Source organism: Bombus bifarius, unplaced genomic scaffold (assembly GCF_011952205.1).
Source record: "Bombus bifarius isolate JDL3187 unplaced genomic scaffold, Bbif_JDL3187 scf7180000007977, whole genome shotgun sequence".
Taxonomy (NCBI): Eukaryota; Metazoa; Arthropoda; class Insecta; order Hymenoptera; family Apidae; genus Bombus; species Bombus bifarius.
The window spans coordinates 2,477,292-2,496,488 of NW_022884362.1; the positions used below are offsets into that span (position 1 = coordinate 2,477,292).

Here is a 19,197-nt window from a genome sequence, read left to right on the forward strand (position 1 = left end):
TATCAGCTACGATTTTCTTCGATTCCATCGTCCGATACGCGAAAAAGAAAAAGAATACAAACACACGGCAGGACACGGAACACGCACTTTGCACCCGTTCATAGATCTCTCGTGCACGATCATTGGATTTCCCATCGAGAGAACGTCTCTGTCGCCCGAACAGCGCGCCCGAGACACGTGAAATCCCACGGTTGACAGTTACCCGTGGCGCGGACGCCAGTGGATCGTGAATCGTTTCTCGCAACGCATCGTAACCACGTTCGACGTTGATCGACCTTGTGCTGTTTAACTTTTGCCAAACAAATTTTTCAAAGCATTCGCGAACCGTCTATGATTCGCCAATTTCTTCAATTACTTCGACACAATCGTTGTTTGTCACTGTCATGCTACGAATCAAAGTGTTCACCACGTACGAGATCGCGAACGCATCGTACACGTTGATTAATACTCGTGAATCATTTCGAACGATCCGGAAACCGACTCCAAAAACGTTTTTGGCACGAGCGATAGGCTGGCCAGGAAAAATTCGTTACGCCGCGCATCGATACACGAAGACACGTGACAAGTGAATAGTGAAGTACGATAATCGATTACAGCGACAGTGTGCGATTCTAGCGATATCTCGACGATCTGTCGCAGATCTGAAAAAGTAACGCGTATCCGCGATCGCGTAACGCGCCGCGAATCAATCGGAAAAGTATATCGGCGCGGTAACGGCGCGCTCAAACGCGGAGAAAAGTAAACAAAAGTTAAACGCACTCGTGAAAGCAACGTCGGTCGATCGTGTCACCGATTAAAAGCAGCATTGACGTAGAGGAAGATTCCCGTGGAATTTCGTGGCCGGGACGCGGTTCGATGCAAAGTGTCGAAGATCGTCAAGTGACGGATCGAGAGGAGTGCGTCGGCAACACACATTATGAGACAGCGTACATGAGTAACTTGGTGAAAAACGCATCGACGACGCATCTCTTGAAATGACAACCGGAGAGACGTCAAAAGTGATAGCTTTCGAAAAGTTGGCTGGAACAGTACGTAATAAGCTCCCTAACCTAGCAAGCTTTCTTACCTAACCTATACTCGACGGTGCGGCTTGGCCGCTGACAAGCGTGCGACAAGTGAGTTTTGCGTTCGATTACGAACGAAATGTCGTGTATAAAAACCAGTCACGAACGACATGCTGGATCGGATCGAATCGAACGAGGAAAAGAACGCGAGGCAGCCCGTGGTTCGTTCGAAACGCGTCTCGATTGGTGTTGAAGCGAAAACGTGAGGCAAAGAGTGCGTGTTCCGTGAGCCGCCAACGGCGGGACGAAAATATCACACGTGCGTCGGGAGAGTAAGCCGAGATTTTTGGAAGACGACGCCAGTCAAGTGGGCGATCGGTGAGCACTGCTTCTCGGGTGAGCGACCAAATAACAAATTAAAAAAATCTCTCTGAATACCAGAGAAGGAGAAGAATCTTCGTGGGGTATCAGGTAGATGATTCTCCTCCAAACCGCGAGAATCGGACGGTTAGTCTCGCGTGTCACGCTGTCACACAAGTTTCTCCGCATCCTCGAGTCGCTTCTCTCGGACACGTCTGTTTATTGACAGCTCGAAATTCCTGTGACTCGTGCTCGCCCACGATCGGTTCAATTTTAACCGACACGCGAGACCAGTCGTCCGCTAATGATAAAGTCGATCAACATCTACTGTTAGGTTCGAAAGCTCATACGTATACATATACACCTACGATTTCTCGTTCGTCGGGAGATCACGTTCTGTCGTTCCGTTTCTACAAGATTATGGTAACAGTGACGAAATGCGATTTCCTCGACGTTGCGGAAAGCACCGCGAATCTCGAATCGGTAAATGATAGTCTAGTTTCTGTGAGAGAAAGAGAGAAAAGGTATTTGAGGGCGAGAGCGTGGGTGAACCTCTTTCAGTCGTACGGCCCTGCATGCTAAACAGCATAGACGTTTGACGTTTCGTGAAGGTCGCGTGCTGTAGCACTTTCCTTCTCGCACCGTCGACCGTGTCTGTATCTATCTCTCTCGCATGCACACCGTCTCTATCGCGTACTCTTTCTCTCTCCCTCTATCTGTCTCGCTGCAACCTTAACCGTCTCTGTTCTACCACGTCTTTTCCGTCGTCGTTTCTCCGTTGCCCGCGTCTATTGCGTCCATCCGTCTCGTTCTACGCACATACACGCACACGTTATATACCTACCGTTGGACGTTTAACGATCGTTACGCGTTGAAATTGTCGCGGCTCATTGCTTTCCGGGAAGTTCCGCGAATTTTCCACGAAGTTGCCGCGTCCCGTGGCTGCCGCACGCGCGTTCCGCGTCCCCACGCGGATTTTCACGTTATCGACGCGTACGTGACATTGAAGATCTTCAGAGGAAATCGTTGGCAGCGCGGTTTATACAGGGTGACGCCAATAAAAATATCGTTTCTTAACAAAATCCGGACGGTTTAGATTTCTTCAACGTTGCGAAAAGTTTTCTGTTTTGTTTTCCTTCCTTTCTTTTCTTTTTTATCTTTTTTAATATTGATTGCTAGTATCAGATTGCTTGGGAAAGTTGTAGGTAATTCGAAAGTTAAGAAAAATTTAGGTAGAATCAGACATTTTATTATCTGCAACCTTACGAGTATCTTGTTGAAGAATATTTCATCCTTCTTGGTAATAAATTATTTAACATAGTTTTTCTAGGCCTCTAGATATACATAAGTCCTGCTTAGAGTATTTACAGTTCTTTTCGAACGTCCAATTGTTATGACCAATTTGTTACGAGCCCTTCATTTCTGTTTTATGTAGATATTTAATGTTTATTACATTTTAAGTAGCATTTAACACGCTCCTATTGTATCTAACTTCATGAAGAATTTTTTTATTACGTAAATCTAATTATCATGTAGAATTAAAAAACATTCGGTATTCCTTTTATCGTGTTAAACGAAGAAAATATGACAAGTTCATTTTTGTCGATTTTCTAATATTTATCACTCTGTGACCGCAAAAAGATTATTTCAACATGAAGTTTTTGGAAAAAAATGGTCTGATAGATTCAAAGATATGCCATTTATAAACGATGGTAGTTTACATATCGTATTAGTAATATTAGATCACATTAACATTCTTAACATTTAAAAAATGTTCAGGACGACGAATGACAAAAACACGTATTTCATTCTAAAGTCAAATGAGAAGATTATTCTAACGTGGAATTAGTTGACAAAATATTGAATATAAACATTATTGTTTTATAGAAGGTTTATCATTTTCTTCGCTCGAGATTTCCAAATGAAATATTCTACATTTATGACAAAAATAACTCAGTTTACGGGCTAGAATTAGCTTTTCATTGATTACACGTTTCAACAAAAGAAATCGATGGTAACGTTCGATCGATGTTAATGTTCGATTATGACGATACGTTTAGAAAGCACTTTCGTTCGTTTCGAAAACCGCGTTCGCGATTGTTGCAGCGGCTTGGGAAACGCGTGCGAAGTTACAGCCCACACTCTCCGTGAATTCACTTTCTACGCGGCCGAATAAATCAGGAAAATCTGTTACGATATACGAGGCGTTGCTACGGATGTAGTATCACATATTGCCCTTTTTACGTTGACACGCTGTGTTACATATTATGCGAAACAGTATTTGTCGAGTTGAGAAATTCGACGTCGAGAAAGTTATATACGTTTCGTACTGGTCGTCGCGGGATCGAGGAAACTTGTCTCTCGGAACCGCACGAGTTGCGTGAGTTTAGATCGATCTTAATTTTCACGAGAAAAAGGAATTAATGTGGAATTGACGTGTTTTCAGTTATTAGGATACTAGAAAATTTACATTTTAGGCAATTTTTATTAGATAATGACCGAGGAAGATGTTCGAACACTTGTAGACATATTTTATAAATACGTGTTATACGAAACACTGAAATTTCATTATCATTCTTACTAATAGATTCAAGTGTCCTGATCATGTTAGTATCTAAAGTTTGAGACAAATCTTATCTATTCGACTAAATGTAGCATTTTAAAAGAAAATTAAAGTCATGTTTTCTTCGACGAATAATTCTCATATTTCTTATTGCCGTGTTCTTTACTGTCAAATGAATTCGATGCACTGTCGTGCATGTGTGCAATTATGTCATCCGCCAACAAGGAATAACTTTATATAACTAGATCATCTTTTTCTTTGAGAATATTAATACTAATGAAATTTAGAAATAATGGAGTCGATCGGTTTACCTTCCAAGCAGTTCATACGATATTGAAAACGTAAAAATCTATCGCACTTGCACAATAACGTGATTTTATTTTAACGTGAAATATACAAATTCTCAAAGGAAATTATGTCGTTACAAACTTATCGTTATACAGAACAACATTTTCCTTTCCTGAATGAAAATGCAAAAACTATAACACCTTAGGATTCCAGTGATCGTAATGTTGCAAAGTTTGAACGGTTCAAAAGTTGTCCAACGCTTAAACACAAATATTTCATACCGTACGAAATAGCAAATATATTTTCGCTACGTTTCACACCGCAAAAGACTTATCGAAACATTACAGAGTTGATGAAACCGTATTTTACATCTCTTAGCTTTGAATCTCGAAATCATACCTTTCTATAGCACGGTGAATCTTTATTTAGCCGCTGATACTCGCTGTTAAATATACATTTTCATATCTCGCAACGTAATTGCTGACTCTTACGAACATTTTACATTCCGTTCGATTCGAAAGCGAACTAAACAAAACCGCCTGTCTAACAGTACTCGTGCGCCGAATGTAACAATGTATGTATAACGAACGTGTATGATCTTATCAGAATTCAGAGCACGATAATTACAGTTGTTGCATCGCTGTCTAATTTTGGTTTTTCTTAATCGAGCATCGCATTCCATCCGCGCCGCTTCAAAAGAAGACCAGAAAGAAAAAACCACAAATTAAATTCCTTTCGCCGCGAGAACTCGAAGAAAAGTACGTACACACTTGATGAAAAGTACGAAACTTCTCCTACAGTACGAAACTGGCCGCGATTATGAGAAAGTTCTCGAGATTTTTACTGGGAAAAATCAGAAAGAAAGAGGATAACAGAGTCGGCCACGGTTTATCGAACGATAACGTGGTTTTTCGCATCATATACAATGCTTATACATTAATACTGCCGATACTAGTTACATGTTTTATCCGTCACTTTGAAATATCCGAAAAAATTGTACTTTCGCCATTTTCTTTCTATCGTATCAGTTTTTTCTTGTCTAATTTAAAATATTTATTTGTCATCTCGTCGAGCCGGAGCTTCGTACCCTATAGGATAATTATTATACGCGTGTACACAGGCAGATAATTTAGGCACGTATTATTAACGCTGCTGGGACTTTCAAATTTTGATATTTCAATTTTGCTCACGCTTTAGCATCCAAAGGAGATTTTTAATATTCGAAGAAAATATTTAACATAAAATCGAAGCGAAAATTCATGCATATCGGTAACGATTTTCTCGTATATTACATAAACTTGAGATACTTTTTAGCGTTAGAAAGATACAATCGGTAAACGATTGAAAGAACGTTCGTGTTAACGTAACAATTAAGTAACGATTAAATATCCCAGGTATGTGTTTTAATATAGAAAACACTTGGGATTGTTTTTAATTCATAGTTTTAAATATGTAAATTAAAGAGAAAAATATCGAGATAATAGAAGTGAAAGGTAGAAAAATTCGTCGAGAAATTGAAGAATTTTCTTACTTGCCACGGTAACATACCGCTACAATAAAATGTTATATCTGCGTTTAAATTTGGAACTATCTAACTTGGTAGATGATAGATACATAGAAGATTATAATCTAGCAAAGTCATCTGAAAAGCACTTAGAAATTTATACGTACAAACCAATTAGACTGTTGTTAGATCTCTAAGAAACACGTACACTTAACTTTACTTAAAAGATAAATAAGGAACTTCAAATATTTTAACATAGATTGAAAAATGGCAGAAAATGCCAGATAGCATATTTTAACTAAGCAGGTCAGAATAGATTCAGACAGAAACGTGTCAGAGAATCAGCTGTTGGCACGTCCGATGGTCGGTGTAAATCATGCGTTTTAGAGAGGCGCGCGTCGCTTGAAGAATACGAACGGCAACACGTTTTGTGGAAACACAAAAATAGCGTCAGCTGGTCCGTTACGAAAAATAGCGTGCCGTTTTGTACATTTTTTGGACTGATTAATACGCGAAGACATTCCTTGGCCGACCATTCGGGTCATTAACCACTGGCAAATAAAAAAAAACTGACCAGAGGCATAGTTTTGTGACGATTTTTTCGTGGTACACTTGTCTAGTACTCTGATTTCTTGGCATCTGACTAGCGATGATAGGATTCGTTTGTAGTTACGCGCATACTGTCAGTGTATAATATATTTTTATATATGAAGTGCAGTATTAATTTAATACGATAGTTTGATAAAACAAATAGGAATAAATAATAAAAGTAGTATGTCATAGTTCTAATTTTAATTTTAGTTAAGTATGGCCATACGTTTATTCATTTTCCTAAAACTATAAAGAACACTGTTAACATAAAATACGAAATGTTTCTCAAACGAAAACAGTGCAATAGTCCGTACAAATGGGACACGCTCCCGTTTTATCATCAAAACTGAATCAAACATTTGTTACACTTGCTGTGTACAAAACTCTATCGATCATATCCTAATCACCTGTTCCAAATACAAACCACGACCCATCAAATTCGTTCAACGTGTTACCAAAAGGAAACTACGGCAAGAAAGTTCTAGACTTTCTGAGAGATATTGGTTTTATTTCAAAACCAGCATTCTGCCTGTGATCACTAATAACTGACGTGTCTTTAAACATACAATGAAAAAGACAAACGGCAGAAATTATGTTGATTTGCGGAAAATTCGAACAAACGAAAAAAAGCCACGTCATAGGACGTTGTTTACGTTTGGATGACAAAATGGCGAGCAGCGACATCGATGTTACGATTAAATTCCTACGAAATATTTGTAAACATCCGCGTTCGATAGAGATCTTCGATAACGCAAAATCGGACTGTTCCGCGGTATTCGTGGATCAGCGTGAGAACGTAGCGAGAAATTTGCATAGAGCGCATACCATCCGCGATCTAGTCTCATTTCCAACTGTAGGAAATTATCATCGAATAACGACAGAGAAAAAAAAGGAAGATCTAAAGGTACGGAGAGGTTTTGATAAAAAAAGGAAACATATTGCTGTTTCAAGAGACGGTCGTTCTCACGATTTACCGGGAAGCACACGCGAATCGGTGTATACTATCGTTTAAAAACATCCGGATATTTGCTTATTCCTGACAACGTGTGTTTTAGTTATAAAATTACGAATAAATCGAGTCGAAATGATTTTATTCTTTTCAATTAACGTGGCTACGCATGATGAAATATCGTGATAAAATATCGCGATAGAACCTAGAGGCCTAAACACAAACATAGGCCCACAGTGGCTCGCAAAAGTATTTGAACACTTGCAAAAAAGTATTTGAACAATACTTACGATCGGTAGTGTACGTGCATTTACTCACATTCTTACCGCGGGTTATCGATTTATAATCATAATCGGAGCAGATAAGAGGCAGCCGCTTGCGGAGATATCGTTCATTTAAAACGCTGTTCGCAAATGAACGACGTTTCAGCGACAGTGTAAAACATCGTATCGTCCTGACTCGATAGATATTTAGATACTTCGATGCGAACGGCAGATTGTACGCGACACTTCGCAACGATCGCGTTCGCGCGCTTTTCATCAGCCGTCGCGCGTGATCGTTCCTGCGCGATCGTTCGAAATTATCGTGCCGCCGCGTGGATGTTTCTTGCAAATTACGATGAACAGAATTTTTTCTACCTTGGTAATATTGCTTGATAACTCGTGTGCTAAATTCCGCGTGATCTTTTTTATTTGCAGAGAAAAATTGCAGTTCGACTTAGATTTAGAATGTTAACGTTATGACGACCGATGACGCTACGGTAACGTCATGAGAATGTTGGCTATTTGTGTGTAACACTTATTTATTTATTACATCTATTAGTTATGCATCTACTAATAACTACTTTTCAAACGTTCCAGTCATTCATCATTTTTTCAAAAAAAAAATTCATTCAGAATTCTAATGAAATGCTTGAAAATAGTTTTCTTTAGGAAACTGACCATTTCCTTCTTCGTCGAGGAAGATTTTATAAATCTTCAAGTAAAAATATCGTATTTTTACATACAATTCATAATTTCGTTGATGGCTGTTCTCATTCTTGTTCGAAATTCTTCTTTTCTGTTAGTTTTTAGAGGACGGATTCGAAGTTTGATTTTTAAGCATTCAGAGGTTCAGAACGTTAATAAAACAACGAGAAGTATTGCATTTTATGTGTTCAAGTATCATCTATGATTTCATCAATCTCTGTTTTCATTCTTGTGAGGAATGTAGTCTCCGTAACATTTAGAATGTTATGTTAAGCGCAGGAAGAAAGAATTCCGTGATCTTAATGGAATGCTTAATTAGAAATGCCTTCTATGAAAAATTGACTGTTTACTTTTTTGTAAGGGAAAATATCGTATTTTATTTAGCCAGGAAACATTTATAATATCGCTTAATATCGGTCTTAGTAGCGGAATTTTATTTCTATATGCAGTTAACAGCTCGTCGTTTACTACCGCGAAAACAAAAATTGTCCTATTAGTCGCAATTAATAAAGTTAACTTTTTCCCACAGATTAAACAGAAATTTCGCTCTAAGAGCTTTATATTTTGTATTTTATCTGTACTAACCACGCACAGTCGATTACTCTTCATCGGTAAATCGGAAAATACTTTCTTACTAAGCAACCCAAAACATCGATCCTCCCCCCCCCCCCCCTTCCGCACAAAACTACGGACAATACAGTTAAAAGCTCGTCGTTTAACACTAGGGAAATGCAACGACAACAAACTGAACGGTGACCGGCATTCGGTTAACGCGTCCCATCGAGTACAGGCGCGCGTATCGAAATCGCGAAACAAATGGAGCCGACGGAACGCAAAAAGAATAGAGCGCGCGGTAACGGATAGGCCGTCGACGCTCGGTGGTTGTCGTCGTTTCGTGGGCGCCCGCGGGGGTGGAGACGCGCGTGGCGTAGGAGGCAGAGGCGGAGGGAAGAGCCGAAATCAAGTTTCACGTGGAAACGGTTTGATTGGCGGCGTTCCGCGAATGATTTTCGATCTGCAACGCGAGGCGGTTGTCTACCCCGGTCACATCGATACGCGATCATTTTTTTGAAACGGGACCGAGACAGGCACAGAGGCACAGCCTGCGTGGGAGATAGAGACGTAATGATTGCAATATTCCGTTAGTAATTGCTCCAGTCGGCCGCACTGTTGAAACGTCATTCGCGCGACCCGTAGATTTGTTTTTCCCCTCCCGGTTTTCCGGTCTCCGTCGCTGTTCGGGCTGAAATGTCATTCGCGGACCGCAGCGTTCGTCCCCTCGTGTGTATTCTCTCTCTCTCTCTCTCTTTCTCTCTCTTCCTGTCTGTTACTCCTACTCTTTCTCTTTCTCTTCCTCTTCCTCTTTCTCGTTGTATACCTCTGTGCCCCCGAAACACGCCGCGTTCTCGATGCCATTCATCGTTGTCGAAATCGATACGTGCCATTAAATGCTGGTAATACGTTTAAAACGCGCGAAACGCACGGCAAGGCGGCCGTTTAATTAGATCCGACAAACTTTTTTTCGCCGTTCCGCAACCCTGGATTAATTGTCACCCCTGTCTCGATAGTTTCTACCCATCTGATGTCTAGTCAATATCGATTTCTTCTTCTTTTTTTTTTTTTAATATTGTATGCGTGTTCCGACGTTTGTTATGGATGAAAGTTTAAATTCTGAAAGAGATTACATTGGTTTAAGTTTTATGGTATTGACATTTGTTCGAGCCTGGGACGAGTTAGTTGTTGGTGTACGGTTTATTTGCTGGATCGGAGAAATCCTTGTGAAGGCGAGTCGTAAAGTTGGAGTAAAAGGTGTACGCGATTGTGAAATTCGAACGTATATTTCGGTTTATGATATTCATAGAGGAGCAATGTATCGTTATACATAGTTAATACTCTGATATACATAGATAACTGATGGGTGGTTCGGCTGATAACATTATCGATGCACCGAATTTATTGTAATATGGAAAAACATGTTTACTGCAAACGAGAAATACAAAAACGTTGGGGATGCATATAAATCGTAGGAATATAGAAATTATCTAAAACGTAACGTTCGTGATAATATTTCGCAAAAATACAAACTTACATACACATCTATAGTCTACTATTAATTTTTCAATTTTTGGCATAATAACAAGGCAAACTAGAAATTAATACTATATTTTCAGTTAATATGCAGGCAGTAATTTTAATTATAATATCGTGCGAAAGTGGTGACGCGATGAACGCGTATCGTATATGCCACATGACGGTCTTCCGTTAGGATAAAGCCATTTCTGTTACAACGCTTCTCTTGACTAACTTTTTCTCTTTGTTCCATTTTCAAGCTCATCGAGTTTTTCTTTGAATCGAGGAACAATGCAAGCAACAGTTCTTACAGGAACAAAACAGAGGAGATGAAATCGTTCTGCAGGCAGGAATCTTGTTTATGAAGGAACGCAGTAATCAAAGCAATTGTACGCGTACAATATCTTGTAAGTTATCGTACATCGCGTGAAATTTCTGATAAAATTTCAAATTTCATCGACACGTGTTGATTCTCGTAACGTTGGTCTTGTTAGGTCGTTGGCAATGCGATAATCGATTTATGGTTCTTCATTGAATTGCGAAATGTTATGCAGAAAGAAGGAAATTAACGTTAGATATTTTGAAAAGATAACGCTACGTTTTAACAGCTACGATGACATACACTTTAGATAATTTTTAAATATGTATCTGTCTGTCTGACAAATTCTTTCTTTCGTGCAATATTTACGAATAGGTAAACGTGTACTATTACTTAAACGCGTATTATTATTCGATGTTTAAAAAAAATAAAGACTTTCGTTTATTTCTATTTCTAGTTATTTAATAAAAAAAAAAATATTATACACTTTGTCACATGTATATGAAGAAAGATAGCGAGGAAATTAATTCTAATTATCAGTATTATTCATCTGAGTAATAAAATCTGAAATGACAACGGTCCAGCAGTATTTCTGAATTTAACGCGTGAAAGTATCATATTAATCTGTAAAAGAATATCCCCTGAGTTAATCTGCATGTAATTTTTGACCGATAAGACGTCGTCAAAGTTAGTAATTCTGTTCTTTTCACACAGTATCAGCTGTATCTGGTTGGAAATTAGTCTACCTGAAAGTTTAGGCTCTCCGCTGTCAGTGAAATATTATAAGACTCAAAATACTGTAAATTTCTTTTATATGCTAATCCTACAACGTGTAAAATTATAATTCAGTATTTTTCAACGAAAACACCAAACACATATAATAAGTACCTAGAGGAAATGATACATGAAATTCGATATACTTTCCAATATACGTAATTATCTACAACAACAATTATATTTTTCAGATATTCTAATGAAGTTACATTATCAGTAACAATTATGAAATAGGTATTTACGTACTACTTAAAATAGCATATACCTCACAGTATTATCCATTCAGTTGAAGTATATTCTAGCAACCTTACAATTATTTTCTATACCAGTGTTATGCCGGTATTAATATAATATCAGTATAATAGCAAAATAAGATACTCGCAGTAACACGTATCTTTCAAGATTATCCAGTTACCTGAAATACATTCATCCGATCTTACAATTATTTTCCGTTGTAAAATTACATGCACGACACGAATATACATAATCGGGTTTCGTTGCCAAACATTTCACGCAACTATAGAATAACATTGTACAATTTTCAAACTAGCATATATCTACCCAGATTATCCAGTTTAACTATATTCATTAGTTGCTCTTACACGTTGGGATAAATTTTCATACCAAAATTAAATACACGATTCGAATATAATTCTATATCTTGGTATTCCACTTTACCAATAGTAAATTTATAATTTTCGAAATAACACGTATCATCGAACGTATTATATAAATATATAAATTATTATATAAATACTTATTGGAGTTAATCCAATAAGTATTATATAAATACTTATTGGAGAATAAAATTTTAGAATCGAGAGTCTCGTTTAACCAAAGCGACCCTCGTCGAATTTGTCGACGTTTTAACGATACATTTTCGTACTCTGTCCAGTTGAAGCCAGACAGATTTGCTTCTAACGTAATTTTGTTATTCTCGATCTGCATCTTATTCCGTAGATCTGAGCCATAGAATCTCTCTGACTTCAGTCGTGTTTCATATTATATTTTACTTATTAGTGTCACCGGAAAGAAACACGGCGAAAATGTCATTAGTGAAAAAGGAACGATACAGCGTAGCGGGTACAGGAAAGGTAGCAAACCGTAAGATAGTAGAAATGAAAAGAAATAATAAGTAACAATTAGGAACAAGAAGCTGATGTGTAAAATCGACCATTAAGATAGAAAAGTTATAAAATCTCTCTTAAGAGGGATCTTAGAGATTCCATGGGTCGACTAAGTGTATCAATCTTCCGACGAAGTTAGTCAAATTCATTATCCCATTAAAATAGCTATGGTAGTCATAAGCGACGCAAAGTTGCTCAGTGTTTAACAACAAGTAATCTCGCGTTCTTTCGAAGGTAAATTCGTTCATTTTGGGAGATTGGGTGTGCGATCTAGGATCACAAGTTGTTGATCTTCTAAGAATTTTATATACGAACGTAATATCATTCATGTATCGCCTATCGATTGAGATCTGAAGATTCACACTTCTAACAATATCATCGTAATTGTGGGAATTAAATGGGATAGGAGAATCACGATACTTGGCAGGCGATCTTAAAAATATCTGTCGAACGCTCTTGGTATTTCTGATTGACTGAGATCTACGATCAGGGAACGGGACAGATTGTACCACGAATTTAAGGCCACGGTGTATACGTTCAGTGAATCTTACAAATTAATTTGTTGCGACAAAATTAAATACGCGCGATCTCGGTTAAACGAGGCACGCGAAGAGCGTCGGCGAGCGGTCCCGTGACAAGAAGTCGCGACCGAAGGTTTCATTTCTCCGCGTCCGTTTCTCCGTGGAGCTCGAAAATAATTTTTCCACGGCCACGGCTCACGCCGCCGCGCCGCAGCCTTTTTTTCCGGCGTGCAACGGCCGATAAGCACCGGCGATCACGGGCGCGGCGTGCGCGCAAAAGGAAGCCGTCGCAAAAAGCTTACCACGGGGATTAGTCATTGGTAACCGAGCGAGCTTTTTCGCAGCGAGGCGATTCCCGCAGTCGTGACCGTCGCCTTGCCTGATTTATGGCGAGCCATCGTTATTTTCGCCTAGCTTACCCTAGCTCTCTCTTCCTCTCTTCGTCTCTTTTTTTTCCTTTTTCCTATCCTCTATTTCGCGCTTCGTCTCCTTCTAGAACACTTTAGCTTCCTCCTGCTTTCTCTTGCTCTCCCTCCTGAACTTGCCGAGTACTTCTCTTCCTCTTTCCTTTATTCTTGTACACGCGCCGCCTGGATTTCCTACTTGATTCGCATTTAAACGTGGGTGGGAGAGAGGCCGGTCGTTACCGACTGGCTAACGACGACTGGGTGCTGGCAGACACCTCTTATCCCATGGAATCTTCCGTACGAAGTCGTGGCGAAAACTCTGAACTTACCGCTGTTTCATCTAAAAACGTACATCTTAATTCTTGCGTCAGTATCTGAAATTTTTGTAATATCCGGGTTTGCCAGGATACCTGGGCACGTTTACGGTGAATCTTTGTATTAGATGGTCTTTGATTCGTTGTCGATACGATCGTACTTTTTTTTTATCTTCGATAAGTTTCTCCAGATTAAATCTCGCGTCAATATTTGGAATTTACAATGTGGCCCGATACCTGGAGTAGATATCAATAGGAAATATGCCAAACGACGATCAAAATCGATTCGATCGCACTTCGGGTCTAAAATAGTTGGAACGATTGAGAATTCTAATACCAACAGATTTGTTATATATTAGGACTAAATGAAGGGATAGAACATTAATTACTATAGTATATATTAATTTTAGTAGTGAGGAAATTTCGAAACGTTCTTAAGGACTACAAAATTACCCTTCGAATTATAAATTATGAGATCATTGGCCTAACGAATCTATAATTTGGCAAATCGCTATCTATCTTGGATCACGTCGAATTACTAAATTTCGTTTATAGATTAATATGGGATCGTGGTTTATTCGCGATTTGGTTGTATTAACCTTATGATTTCTTCAGTAGCCACTTAGGCAAGCGTTAAGCTGTCGTAATATCCTGTGTCAGGTGACATAATATTGAAATATTATACATAATCTATATTTGATAATCCTTGGTCAGAAGAAGACATAATTTGAAACTAAAGTTGCAGTTCGAATGAAACTTTAGTGGGAATGCAGTCCGCCTTCGTTGAATAGGAAGTATAATTCCTGTTAGGAGTGTGAGTTGATCTTACGAGCAAAGATTAATCGATGTTGTTAACCCTGTCTTCGAATTTTTCTATCTCAACTTCACTCTCGTTTCAATAAACAAAGAGCCTTTCACCGCCAGTAAAAAACATTTATGCATAAGATTGGAACAACTATTATCAAGCAACTAATTATCATATGGATATCAGCGTACCAATAACAATTCCATCGAGTATTGCGAATTTCCTTTTCTATAAAAAGACAATCCAAGGAATTCAAATTAAACAGTTTTGCTCGTTAACATTGTGAGAATTATAATTTTGAAAGATAAAGTAAAATCTCCTCGAAAACTTACGAAAGAAAACCGTTGATTTCAACTGTGAATATTATTTCAACTGATAATCCATCGTAGTGGTTGATACGATCCTAAACGATCAATGAAAAAGATCCGCAGTAGCTACAGGAATAATAGAAAAATTCGGAGCGTCGCGTTGCCCTCGTAACAATCGCGCGGAGATTCGCGTCGTTTCTCGTCCTATTCTCGCGACTTTCTCTCGATTACGCGCGCAAGATAACCTCGACGATCGATCGTGCTCGCGAGATTTAGCGCAAAAGCCGGTTACGCGTCGCAGAAACAAAGCGTAAAATTATTAATGCGACCGCTGATTACGCATTGCCTCTCTGCGGTTTCGATCGTCGCGGACCACTGGCTCGGTGATCGCAAGAATTACCGTTTAATTAATATTTGCCGCGGTCCTAATGGCCATCACCTCTCGATATTGCCCTCGCTCGCGCGATCTCGTTTCATAATCCTCTCGATCGCCGCTTCTATCTCACCAATTGATTCATCGTTACGTTCAAACGCGTTCTTTCCTTTTTTTAATAACGTTTCTTTTAACCCTGCTGTGTTTCTCCAGTTTTTCTACCTCTCTCGTTATTCCGACGAACAAAAAGATTCCTAATGTTTCGAGAGAATCGAAGTGAAAGATTCAAGCGCAAAAGCACCTACCTAAGTCATACAGTGGGCTGGAATCGAATAAAATAAACGACATAATTAAACAAGCTTCGAATATTAGTAACTTTGTTGTATATGCTATATGGTGTCGCTTATAATTTATATTTTATATCGTATTTTATGGTTTTTGTCTGCATTGTTGTTCACCAATGCTTAAATCTCGACGGCAATACGTAAAAGATAGAAGATTTAAAAAATACCTGAATCAAAAGTAGAATTATAAATGTCGTTGCGTTTTTGTCCACCGTGGTATGGCTTGAAGACCGAGAACTGATTCTGTCTGCTTTCTTAAAGTAAAACGTAGAACGTAATGGTCGAGTTCTCATCACCGAGAGATGCAGCGTGCACGATAAAGTACGCAAAGTGAAGTTAAAAGCAGGAGAATTCTTGGAAATACACAAATGACGTTGCAGAATATGCCATGCAATCCTTTCTATCAGGGTCTCGTTACGTTCGCGAAATCGTTTGATTCGCGCCTTGACGCACTACGACGATACGGAATTTCGTCTATCTCACGTCGCGTTCTGTGACATCATCAGGGGATAATTTTGAAAAATCGAGACCGATGGTCCATGTTGCTCGTGTTCCGCTGGAAAACAGTCCCGTGGTAACTAGTCTCGTGTGTGTTAGTTTATTAACACGCATCGATCGATGATTTATTCTCGTTCAAAATATCTAAGAAAAGCACAGTGAACTGGGGAAACCGAGATAGCATTGTTGAACATAATGTTCTATCAAGAAGTCGATTCAAAAGAATAATATAATAAAAGGTAATATAATAGATTATAAATAGTATATCTGTTGTATCTCTCTATTTTTAAGAAACGTAATCGGTATTTTTAACGATGTAAAGTGTTTGATAACAATAGTAATACAAATAGTGTGCTAGCAGGTTTTACTAATAGTAATAGTAGTATTGTACTGATAGTAACAAATAGATAATAAAAACAATCAAATTGAAAAAGGTACAAACAGATTACAGAGTTCTATTCAGGTTCCATTTCTGTGACTATAAAAATTTATGATAATTAGAATTTGTATGAATATCCATAATTCTCGAATGGAACATTTTACAATCTATAATTACTCGTTGCTTTCTAAACGCTTACAAGTGTACGAGAAAAACCAACAGCTGTTCGGTTGGCTTTTGTCGCCATTATTTCGCTACTCGAAATAACGATGCACCAAAGTCATGAACGAATGATGCATTGAACAGGAGCGATGCACGCGTGTTAATTAACTTCAGCTTCGCGACTCTTCGGGATAAATTTACGTGTAGCGCATTAATAAACCTTTAATTTTCGAATAATTTTATCGATCGCATGTTTGAGCTATCGGTTGAAGTATTAAAATTGTTGTGGCCCGTAAAGTCATTTGTAGTCGCGTTTAACGCTAGAAATACCCGATCCTTCTCTTTTTCATATTTCTCTTGAATATATCTGTACCTGTTTTACATAAATTAAGAACGTTTACTGACGAATAAATCGTTATCGCTTTATTCTGAATTGAATATTTAAGCGTGGTAAAAATTGCAGAATATGACAAAAAGTAGTTACACGCGTTGTTTCTTTAAATATGCTCTAGGATTTACCATTAGTTGTGTCATATTCTTGGCACGAAGGATCTAAAGGAAACAATTCATTTGTTCCTTAAGAAAATAAGAAAGTGGCGAACGATGGATTTGATTAATTCAACTTCTAAGAGGCTTTTGAAGCTGTTTGAAGTGACTAAAAAACAGAAAAACAATCTTTTTTCTTTAAATTAATAACTTAGAAAATTTAGAAAATTAATTAGGAAATTGTTAGGGAAAATATTTTTTCGATTTTTAAATCGTCAAACGAACCGACCGATTCGTTTAATGTCTACTAATATGCGATCCTTTCTGAAAATCGCAAGATAGTTTTACGCTAAGCCTGGTAATTGTACACTCATAAATATCGCGGTGATTTATCTCCGACGTGTGATATATTTTATCGGTGATTTTAAGTTTGCAATTAACGGATAATTAAGTTGCCGAGGGGAAATTGATAGGCGCGTTAACGCGGACACGCTTTCGTGTAATTTCGCCTGAAAAACACGACGCGGATAAACGAGCCACGTATTTTTTAATGCCTCTAGTTGGCTGTGATTTGATCAAGTCACTTTTGATCGATAAGGATCATGATGTATCCGAGGAACAGATGGATGTTTACCATAGGCAAAATTTTTCATCCTATCGCAATCAATTCTACCTTCTTGCAAATTTTACGCAATAATTTCCACACTTTCTGACTTTTCCCTCTTCTTACTTACAACTTGTTACGACATTAAAAACAAGTAGAATAAACGATTATTTGTGCATTTTGGATAATGGAACAGTTATTCTTCGATTAGACTTTTAAAATTATTAATTATCGTAACTGTTCTTCACTCATCCATTACTTTGATAAATTTTTTTATTCCATTTTAAAATTGATATACTTTTGAACTCTAGAACATAAAGATATGCGATGACAAATAATAAAAAAGAATTTGGAATAACATTACGTAATTTTCATTACGAAAGGTAAAGGTTTCAATCGTCTTTTCATACTTTATTCTACTTGTAAAAATTATCTCGATCTACTATTTATCTTATTTCAATGAACAGGCAAAGGACTAGTCTTACCATTTGTAGCGTATAAACATTACGTTTATTAGGAAATTAATAAACACGCTTAAAACCCTATAAAACGAAATCAGTTAACAAAGCTATTAGGTAGGTTACGTTTTATTTCGTGTTGGAACAACTTTTACTTGTAGTATATATATCGAAGACATCTTTCCAGTGAAATAACGATTCAGTTATTAATTAGCAGTGTTATTCGAGTCTTGGGCTGGTGTAATTTATGTAAATTTTTATTATTACATGGTACTAACATACACGAAGCTAACGATGTACTAATACGATCGTTAAAAATTAACGAGAAACGCAGATTTTGGAATACAGTTCCCACCAATTAATTACTCGCGTTATGTGCTTGCAACGGGCATATAAGATGTACACTTATAAATGCTGCGCTTAAAAGGGTTAATAAAACGAAAATTATTTCGTCATATTTAATTTCATTAGCGTCACCGCGCAATGTTTACAGCTTCTCCTTTGGAGAACGGTCTCCGTCGGCTTTTGTAGCTCGACAAACTGCAAAGAAAGAAAGAAAGGAAGAAAGTAATAAAAGGGGGAAAGAAAAAAGCCATTACTTTCTACGGTAAAGTATAATTTTTCACGTTAAACAGCACGGACAGGAATAAGATATTACGTATTATCTCGATTATCCGACTCATTTGATAATTTAATCTATCGTTTAATTGCTCGATTATTGTAATTAATTTCAACGAATTCGTTGATCAAAGATGGTATTCTGGCTGTCGAAGAAAATATTTCCCTGTGTATTCTGTTTGGATTTCGAGAAGATCGTTGGATGTCGAGTAATAATAAATGTTAATTATTATAAACGAATACTTGGAGTAAAATCATATAAATTTACATACAAAATTTTATTCGTTCCGATATTATGAAATTTCGCTTAAGAAAATTGGTCGATCGATCGATTGATTTTCTCACGAAATTCTACTAATAGTGTTATTTCAATCGTGCAAAAGCATCCTGGGTAAGACAGGTC

At 37.8% G+C, this 19,197-nt stretch overlaps 2 protein-coding genes across 4 annotated transcripts in view; one reads left to right on the plus strand and one right to left on the minus strand.

Moving 5' to 3' along the window:
* The window catches only part of LOC117204249, a 113,468-nt gene extending 112,840 nt beyond the window's left edge, over positions 1 to 628 (minus strand). The window contains exon 1 of the mRNA XM_033441461.1: positions 88 to 628. Within this exon, the coding sequence (XP_033297352.1) occupies positions 88 to 135 (48 nt within the window). The 5' untranslated portion in view covers positions 136 to 628. The remainder of the gene's footprint in view (positions 1 to 87) is intronic.
* LOC117204248 (zinc finger protein 628-like) overlaps positions 1 to 19,197 on the plus strand; it is a 103,838-nt gene that overhangs the window by 423 nt on the left and 84,218 nt on the right. The gene's annotated exons all lie outside the window — the stretch shown is intronic.